The sequence below is a fragment of the Salvelinus fontinalis genome, chromosome 39 (assembly GCF_029448725.1).
Source record: "Salvelinus fontinalis isolate EN_2023a chromosome 39, ASM2944872v1, whole genome shotgun sequence".
Taxonomy (NCBI): domain Eukaryota; kingdom Metazoa; phylum Chordata; class Actinopteri; order Salmoniformes; family Salmonidae; genus Salvelinus; species Salvelinus fontinalis.
This window is the reverse complement of record NC_074703.1, coordinates 19,563,294-19,573,920: the sequence shown is the minus strand read 5'-3', so window position 1 is coordinate 19,573,920 and position 10,627 is coordinate 19,563,294. Positions and strand designations below refer to the sequence as shown.

The window sequence follows — 10,627 nt, the reverse complement described above, 5'->3', positions numbered from 1 at the left end:
TTGGTTTGCGGGAGCCGAAACGGCGCATAGGAGCCGGAGCAGATCTCCTGTTTCTGTAGCGTGAGGCAGCTGGATGTACAAGTACATCCCCTGGACAGGACGCTAGTCTATAAACAGGGCCTCACCCACAAAATCAAATCAAATCAAAATCACATGCGCCAAGTACAACAAGTGTAGACCTTACAGTAAAATGCTGACTTGCTCTTTCCCAACATGCAGAGTTAAATAAGAAAAATCTCCTTCACGTGGAAAATCGAACCAACAAGTTTCAAAGTTATTCGCCATGTGTACAGGACACCACAGGCGTAAAACAGTACAGTGAAATGTTTACTTGCGAGCTCTTTCCCAACAGTGCAGAAAAACAACACAAGGAATACGAAGATACGATAAAGAAACACGAGAATGCAAGTAGATACAGATCAGGGCCAGTACCATAGTCAATGTGCAGGGGCCGCTAAGGCCACCAAGATACTAAAGGCTGTGTACTCACATGACGGTGTTGATCCCAGAGAGCTGTTGGAACATCTGTAGTCCACATCCCACCAGGAGTGCTCTCCGTGTGGGGGGGTAGGTCAGCATCCTCCAGATCACAGGGCCATCTGGACACACACACACACACACACACACACACACACACACACACATACACACACACACACACACACACACACACACACACACACACACACACACACACACACACACACACACACACACACACAGGAGCAGAGGATAGAATAGACCTTTTGATCATCATCAGCCTATCAATGGACAAACACAACACACACGAAACAGGCCAACAGCGATACCAACAAGTGGCTGAAGTTAGTTCTGTTCGGTCTGAACGTAAAGTAGTGTCTGAGGCAGCAGCAGAAGCCGGCAGGCTTATAGCTGAGACCTTCAAACAGAGACTCCAGGGAGAAGCAGTCATAATAGGACAAAACGTCTGGACAGGTATGCAGAGCTTTGATAAAGAGACTCACACACTGACTGACTGACTGACTTAATCCACTGAGATATGAAACACACACAATAATGGACAAATATGGGCACACACACAGACACAGGCTGACAAACACAGACAAAAAACACACACGAATACACACAGTGTTGGAGGGGAGCAGCTGTGAGTGGGTGGATGCTCGCTGGGCTGGGAAGAGCTCCTTTAGCTCCCAGACAGGCTGAACACACACACACACACACACACACACACACACACACACACACACACACACACGCACAGCTACCGGACAGCGCCCCACTGAAACAGAAAACACTCTCCCCAGGACCAGTCACAGCAGGCTCTCCCGAGAACCAATCAACACTGACCGAGCCACTCTGCACCCAGCTACACTCACCGGGGGCACCAATCAAATCACGCTGTTCTTCCCAGCACAACGCTTTCTGACTATTACTGCTGTCACTATCTTTGAATACATGTATGGATGTCTCTTATGCCTCATAAGCTTAGCTATGTTATTAATCAATCTAGAGAGAGATCTGTTTATATCGTGTGTATCACAAAATAATAGAAAGATATCATAAACCGTCATGGAAGTCTCCAAATGTTACCGGTACACCTTATTATTACTAGCTGACGGGAGTGAATGTTGACTTGGACTGTGTGTTTGTGTTTATCGACTGCGTGAGTAACGTGAGTGTGGACATGAGCTGCCAGGATACAAATGCAGCCATCAGAAACTGAGAGGAAGTGATGCGTTTATGAGAGTCAACAATTTGCAGAGCGCTAACATTGTAGAGGCAGGATTGAACGGCCCCCCAGGAGACAATGCCAGAGGACAGAGAGCTGATTAGCTGCAGCTCAGATCCTGAGACATGGACAGACAGATCGGCCGTGGACCAACTGGTTATGGGTGTGTTAATGAACGAAGCGCTAACTTCACAGAGACGCACAAACACACACACAGACTGATGAACACAAACACATGCTGCTTGTGCATGCATTCATATTCCGCAGCAAGAAAATCTAAAATGTCGTTCAAATAAAAGGGGGAAGGTAACAAAATGGTGGCTCGTCCGGGATCTTGTGTCCCATGAGTATGGTTGTCGCTCTAGTCACCTACTCTGAAGCTCTGCTGTGCCCAGATATTTGAGTGTTCAAAATACACTTTTGTGGTAGAGTTTCTGTCACTGACATTCACCTTGAGGGGTTATACGATTGGGAAAGTTGCATAAAGGCTAATAAAATAAAAAATAAAGCCATGGATTTTAAGTTGGAAGCAATTGTGGAAAACCTTACATGGGAGATGCTAGATACTGTCAATGTACAAAGGCGAATCTGCTCGTCATTTCAAAGCATTATGACATTAAGGTGGCATCTGGCGATCCAAAAGCTGTAATTAAAGTGTTCATCGGTACTGCTTTAGTGGAGGAAGAAATCCTTCCAGGGAGAGAGGCTGATGAATAGGGCGCTACCGGTAGCAAAGTACGTCCCGTAGACTTGCAACAAACGGGAGGTAGAACTAAAGGCAAAGTTGGAGCAACAAAAATGTGAGCTTGAACAACAGAAATTAGAGCTCGGGCACAAGGAAAGAGAACGCGAGGAGAGATTGGATCAACATAAATGAAGAATTGGAGCACAGGGCTTAACAAGATGAGCGTGCAGCCTCATCTTGTGTGAGCAGTACGGCCCATTAAGTCTCTGGTTGGGATTGGGGTATGTCCTAAACAACATTTTGGATGTGTATGAACCCTTTGTTTCGGACAGGTTTGTATCTCTGCAGAGTGGCAATGCTATTAAGCAGCCGGTGAAGATACTGCGAGACACTTCATTTTGGAGGATGTTTTGCCTTTGTCTGACACTTCAGCAACTGGTTACAGTGTGTTAGTACAAGGCATGGAAATGGGTTGCATGGAAGTTCCTTTGTATAACGTGGAACTCGAGTCTGATGTTATTTCTGGTTCCGTTGGCCTAGCCAACCGGTGAAGGGGGCATCATTCATTTTGGGAAACAATTTGGCTAGAGGGAAGGTTGTGCCAAATCCTGCAACTTGTAAGGAACCTAGAGTAGAGGAACCTGATGGGTTATCAGTACCCTAGAGGGTTCCCAGCGTGTGCCGTTACACATGCTCTGTCTAGAAAAGTCACCAGGAGCAAGTCAAGTATTGAAGAGGATGTCAGCGATCCCACCATGGTTGATCTGTCCGAGACGTTTATGGGTGATCCTGATTTCAGTAAACCTCTTGAGTTGACCTCTCCTTTGAAAACCCCAAACGTCAGTAGGACCGCTGAAGGAAGAAAGGGTTCCTGGAGTTGATACTTCGATGTCTAGGAAGCAGCTGATATCTCTCTTTTTGACGAGATATGTCCAGAGGAGGAGTTGATGAAGTTTGGGTGGGTTACGTTGACAGAGATGGTGTTCTAATGAGGATATGGCAACCTCGCACCACTTCTGGGCAGGATGACTGGCCCAGTGTATCTCCAATTGTCGTTCCAGGTATGCTTCGACAAGAGATACTGAGGTTGGCTCGCGATGGTAGTATGGCAGGCCATCTTGGGGTCAATCTCTCCACTGGGATCCTCTGCCTCTAACCCTATTACAGGGGCTGAGTCACTGGCTTACTGGTGCTCTTTCATGCCGTCCCTAGGAGGGGTGCGTCACTTGAGTGGGTTGAGTTACTGACGTGATCTTCCTGTCTGGGTTGGCGCCCCCCTTGCTGTGGTGGAGATCTTTGTGGGCTATACTCGACCTTGTCTCAGGATTGTAAGTTGGTGGTTGAAGATATCCCTTCAGTGGTGCGGGGGCTGTGCTTTGGCAAAGTGGGTGGGGTTATATCCTTCCTGTTTGGCCCTGTCCGGGGGTATCATCGGATGGGGCCACAGTGTCTCCTGACCCCTCCTGTCTCAGCCTCCAGTATTTATGCTGCAGTAGTTTATGTGTCGGGGGGCTAGGGTCAGTTGGTTATATCTGGAGTACTTCTCCTGTCTTATCCAGTGTCCTGTGTGAATTTAAGTATGCTCTCTCTAATTCTCTCCTTCTCTCTTTCTTTCTCTCTCTCTGAGAACCTGAGCCCTAGGAACATACGTCAGGACTACCGGGCATGATGACTCCTTGCTGTCCTCAGTCCACCTGGCCTTGCTGCTGTTCCAGTTTCAACTGTTCTGCCTGCGGTTATGGAACCCCTACCTGTCCCAGACCTGCTGCTTTCAACTCTTAATGATCGGCTATGAAAAGCCAACTGACATTTATTCCTGATTATTATTTGACCATGCTTGTCATTTATGAACATTTTGAAAATCTTGGCTCTCTCTAATTCTCTCCTTCTCTCTTTCTTTCTCTCTCTCGGAGGACCTGAGCCCTAGGACCATACGTCAGGACTACCGGGCATGATGACTCCTTGCTGTCCCCAGTCCACCTGGCCTTGCTGCTATTCCAGTTTCAACTGTTCTGCCTGCGGTTATGGAACCCCTACCTGTCCCAGACCTGCTGTTTTCAACTCTTAATGATTGGCTATGAAAAGCCAACTGACATTTATTCCTGATTAGTATTTGACCATGCTTGTCACTTATGAACATTTTGAACATCTTGGCCATGTTCTGTTATAATCTCCACCCGGCACAGCCAGAAGAGGACTGGCCACCCCTCATAGCCTGTTTCCTCTCTAGGTTTCTTCCTAGGTTTTGGCCTTTCTAGGGAGTTTTTCCTAGCCACCGTGCTTCTACACCTGCATTGCTTGCTGTTTGGGGTTTTAGGCTGGGTTTCTGTACAGCACTTCGAGATATTAGCTGATGTACGAAGGACTATATAAAATAAACTTGATTGAATAAGACATATGACCGTATCGAGCATAATGTCTTCAGGTCTGGTGTCGTGGCAATTTCCTGTATTACCAAATGAGGAGAGTTATAAACCACACACCAGTCAGAGTTTCTTAAATTTCATCTTTAATAATATGTGAGCTTTAAAATCGCCCTTTGACTCTCAGATCAATTCAGTGTCTATAATGAATTATGAGAGTGCCTACAAAAGAATACCAAGATCTTTTATAGCCAAGATACACCCCTCTCAAATTACATGACGAACCACAGATCTTAGGAAAACTTCACAAAGGGCCTTTTACTTCAGAAAGGAGTATCCCATAGCCAGATAGCATTAGCTATAAATTATTGTCCAGTTTGATCTCTAAGACGAGGTTCTAATCTCGTTCCTGGTACTTCATAGTACCAAAACATTACCTCATCCAAGGCATAACTCAATTGTCAACAATTATATTCTCCCATCTCAAGGAAACCGCCTCTTCTCCCCACTCCTGGACAAGCTCACTAAGGGGAGTGACTTCTAGGTCATATACTATCTCAAGATAAGTACAACATCAGAGGGGATATACAATGGTTCCAGACACTGCCATACTCCTCCCCCCAATGGGAAAAGTAGGGAGTGACTGGCGTACAGACATTGTGGAGACAACTAACTGGTTCCCCCTTAATCACGCCATCCCTTCACATGGTTTAACAGATACATTCACATATGAAGACAATGTTCCATTCTGACCTCTACACTCTCTGGGCCCCAAGTGACTTTTCCCTAGCTGAGAAGGGAAAAGTGACACTGCCAACCCTATAGTCCAAAGGGAAACATTCTAATGACAAGTATTTCACATAAGCATATTATGCAAATAAAAGATCTTATCTATGTTACCCAACTAATTCTGATTCAGTCGCCACACTGGTCTGAAACAGGATGTTGTGTATTACTGTAAATCTTGTTAGCCAGCGGACGGGAAAACCAAACCAAGCTGTGGCGGTTGCACCTTTGCAGCCTATTCCTGATTTGACAAACATTTCAGGAGGGTTCTGGTGGACTGTGTTGGTCCTTTGCCCAAAGCCAAGAGTGGCGACCAGTTTCACTTAACCATCATGAGCACTGCAACTCGTTTCCCTGAGGCCATTCCACTGAGGAAAATCACGGGCGGAAAGTTACTGCGGATATAGCAGGAGTTTCCCCTTGAAATCAGACGTGTCCGTGGTAAGGACAACTTGGTTACTGATTGTGTCTCAAGGGGTGGGCAGTCAATAAGTTTTGTGTTTTGCGTTTAGCTAGTGTGTTTCCCTGGCTCACAATTTATTTTGACTGCACGTTCTGTATTGTTTTTTTTTTTTACTTGTGAGAGTTAGGCATTTATAAATAAGAACATAATTTATATATATACAGTAGCAGTCAAAAGTTTGGACACACCTACTCACTCAAGGATTTTTCTTTATTTTTACTATTTTCTACATTGTAGAATAATAGTGAAGACATCAAAACTATGAAATAACACATATGGAATCATATAGTAACCCAAAAAATTGTATAAAATCAAAATATATTTGAGATTTGAGAATCTTCAAAGTAGACACCATTTGCCTTGATGACAGCTTTGCACACTCTTGGTATTCTCTCAACCAGCTTCATGAGATAGTCACCTGGAATGCATTTCAAATAACAGGTGTGCCGTGTTAAAAGTTAATTTGTGGAATTTATTTCCTTCTTAATGCATTTGAGCCAATCAGTTGTGTTGTGACAATGTACAGTATGGGTGGTATATAGAAGATTTTAGCCTATTTGGTAAAAGACCAAGTCCATATTATGGCAAAAAAAAACATAAATGCAGTTGCAAAAACCATGAAGCGCTATGATGAAACTAGCTTTCATGAGGACCGCCACAGGAATGAAAGACCCAGAGTTACCTCTGCTGCAGAGGATAAGTTCATTAGAGTTACCAGCCTCAGATTTCAGCCCAAATAAATGCTTCACAGAGTTCAAGTAACAGACACATCTCAACAGCAACTGTTCAGAGGAATCAGGCCTTCATGGTCAAATTGCTGTGAATAAAAATACTAAAGGACACCAATAAGAAGAACAGACTTGCTTGGGCAAAGAAACACAAGCAATTGACATTAGACCGGTGGAAATCTGTCCTTTGGTCTGATGAGTGCACATTTGAGATTTTTGGTTCCAACCGCCGTGTCTTTGTGAGACGCAGAGTAGGTAAACAGATGATCTCTGCATGTGTGGTTCCCACAGTGAAGCATAGAGGAGGTGTGATGGTGCTTTTCTGGTGACAAGGTCATGATTTATTTAGAATTCAAGGCACACTTAACCAGCATGGCCACCACAGCATTCTGCAGCGATATGCCATCCCAGCTGGTTTGCGCTTAGAGGGACTATCATTTGTTTTTCAACAGGACAATGACCCAACACACCTCCTGGCTGTGTAAGTGCTATTTGACCAAGAAGGAGAGTGATGGAGTGCTGCATCAGATGACCTGGCTTTTACAATCACCCGACCTCAACCCAATTGAGATGGTTTGGGATGAGTTGGACCGCAGAGTGAAGGAAAAGCCGCCAACAAGTAATCAGCATACATGGGAACTCCTTCAAGACTGTTGAAAAAGCATTCCAGGTGAAGCTGGTTGAGAGAATGCCAATAGTGTTTTGTCTTACATTTAATTGTTGACACCCTGTGGACTCCATGTTTACATTGGAGAAGGGGACGCATTTAAGTTGACCGTGTTGTGAAGTGGAAGTTGTTTTCTGTTGGTGGTGAGCAAACTTGTCTTAGGAAAATACAGGACATATTTGCTGTCTTAAGGGGGACAGTGTTACAGGCTTTGGTTTTTCCATTTATGTTTTGAGGTTGGACTTTAGCACGTACAGTATAGCACCGATTGGTGTCATCTAATAGTTAGTATGTGTTACACCTGTGCTGGTTGTCAGGTGCTATTTAACTGGCCCAGTGCTCCAGTTGTCTTGATAGATGCAGAGGGTTAGCACCTTTAGTTGGCGCTCCCTATTTTGATTCTTGACAAACAATCATTTATCTGATTTTGGTTTGCTTGTTGTTTTTAAGTTTTGTGTTTTTTTTTATTTTGTTTGCCTCTTCTTGGGCAGGCTTAGTAGGTGCTCATGGTGGGTGGCTTTAAGGTTCCAGTTGTTGTTGCTAGTCAACTTTCAGTGTACACCACCATGAGTGTCTTCCTAAAACCACACCTGTTTGGTTTTGGTTGTGGGTCAGTGACTCTGTTAGTTTCCCTTTCTGTTTGAGCGACATTTTCGTCTTTCGTGCTGGGGAAAGTAACACACACACAGGCAGAGACACGGGCACACACACACACACACACACACACACACACACACACACACACACACACACACACACACACACACACACACACACACACACACACACACACACACACACACACACACACACACACACACACACACACACACACACACACACACACACACACACACACACACACACACACACAGAGATGATAGAGGGAGAGAGATAGATAGAGGGGGGAGAGGGGAATAGCAGGGCGAGGGACAGATAGAGATAAATGGGAAGCTATACTCACTCAAATGAACCCTACATTACAGTGTTTTACAATCAATTTGGCCCTAATTTCGGAACCTTGATGTCGTTTTTCAAAACTCTAGACACAAAGCTCACAACCAATGATCAAAATGCACATTTTTCAAAACTCTAACACTTTTCCCAATTGCTTGGATACAATACACATTAAGATAAGATCATTTGTTCATTGAACTAAAATCACCTGTTCAAAATGACACAACTTAACATCAAAGTACTACCATTTCAAAATGGAATTCACACATTACATCTGAGATGACTGCCTATTCATTTCATTACATGGATCATTATCAATTGATAAAACTGCTCAAAATGATAACTGTTGCATTACTCTTAATGCATAGTTTTATGGAAACTGACGAACAATATTCCATGTTAAGATCATGAAAGTTTCAGGATAACGAGATCCATTGACACCAATTACCGTGGAACATGAACCAATTGGACTACATTATCTATGGATGTAATATTTCATCATCATTCTTTATCAGACAGTGCTTCTATGGTCCCATGTACCACTTTCCCAGACTATGTTTTCAGATTTGACATTACTGTACACTCACCGGACACTTTATTAGGTTCACCTATCTAGTACTGGGTAGGACCAGTACTGGGATTGAAAAAAAACTGTAGGGTGGAAAGAAGGGAACGGGGATAGAATGTGCTTTCCATCGTAATGCAGTGTTCATTTGAGTGAGTTTAGCTTCCGATGTATCTCTATCTGTCCCAGTTGGTTCACGGCGGTCTGTCAGTCCAAGTAATGCTCTAACCATAAAGGCCATTTTAGCCATTATACACACACCACCTATCCTTTAAAAGTCTAACACAAAGATAATGCTCCTCTCTTTAATTTCAATCCATATTACTCATATCAAACCAACAGAGTGCAGTAGCCATCCAGTACAAAGGAAACACACTACACACAGCTGAATTAAAACCTAATTAGTGCACAGTCAGATGAGGCCAGTGTTATGGGGTCTTAATGAGAGCGATATCTTCTCCCCTTTGATATCCACCAATGGAATCCCCAATTATATCATTTCCCCATGGCAACCTTCGCCAGGGAAACACCCAAGCGACTCCAATTAGAGTGAATTTTCCAATGTTGGTATAGCGATGGCTTCATTAAGTGGGATGTTTTGTTCTGCACATCAAATAACCCAGAAATGGTTCCTAGTTGTTCTCTCATGGAACCTTCTGCACAGGCACCCGTCACTGTTTGATTACTACAGTGGAAACATTTCATTAAAACCATCCTCTCTCTCACTGCCTGTCTTAGGCTACTCAACGGAGAGTGACAGGATGAATGTAGCCACAGTGCCAAAAGGGAGAGAGAGAGAGAGAGAGAGAGAGACAGAGAGATAGAGAGAGAGACAGAGAGACAGAGAGACAGAGAGACAGCGAGAGAGAGAGAGAGAGAGAGAGAGAGAGAGAGAGAGAGAGAGAGAGAGAGAGAGAGAGAGAGAGAGAGAGAGCAAGGAAATAGATGGAGAGAGACAAAGAGGGAATGTGGGGGAGGAAGAGAGGGAGAAAGGGAACAAGAGAAAGAGGGATGAAGGGATAGGGGGAGGGGAGAGTGAGTGAGGGAAAGAGACAGAGACGTTTGACAACATGTTGATTATATTACGTTCCTTTGAGAAGGATTAAACTTTTCAGTATACTGATTAGGATTCCAATCCAGCTACTGATAAGCAATGGAGATTAATGTCCCTATCTTTTTATTGATTCGTAAGTCATGTGTAAGGTTGTGGAATGCAATCCTCTGTCGTCAATAGATAGTTTGATTAGGTTAGGGACAGACAGAAGTCAACCCAAGGAACTTAATGAAGCAAGCAATGGAACTCCCATCTACAGGAAGATGAACAACAAATTCCTTTCAGAGATGATGGAAAAAGCTCCTTCTGTTCCACATGTAATTTTACATAAGTGTCGAAGAGATTTCAGCAAGGTCAGGACATTTTCATAAAACATTATTAGAAAGCAGAGCACTTTAATATTGACAGCCTCTTTCCCCTCTCCTCTTTAATCTCCTCTCTCTCCCTCTCCTCTTCTTCCCTCTCTCCGCTCCCCTCCTCTTTCCTCACCCGTCTATCTCTCCTCTCCTCCTTTCCAACTTTGTTGTTCCCTCTCTACAGATGTATAGGGGAAGCAGCTGGGTGGTTATCCGAGGGCACTGAGGGCCGGCCAACGGCGGTTGCTAGGAGCCGCTCCGTAGGCGAAGAGAGCCAAGCCAAGCACAGTCA

At 44.2% G+C, this 10,627-nt stretch overlaps 1 protein-coding gene across 3 annotated transcripts in view; it reads right to left on the bottom strand.

Annotated features, from left to right (window-relative positions):
- LOC129838473 (proton myo-inositol cotransporter-like) overlaps window positions 1-10,627 on the bottom strand; it is an 83,973-nt gene that overhangs the window by 26,759 nt on the left and 46,587 nt on the right. For all 3 annotated transcript variants that reach the window (XM_055905453.1, XM_055905454.1, XM_055905452.1), the window contains one exon: window positions 491-599. In XM_055905453.1, coding sequence (XP_055761428.1) covers window positions 491-599 — 109 coding nt within the window. The remainder of the gene's footprint in view (window positions 1-490; window positions 600-10,627) is intronic.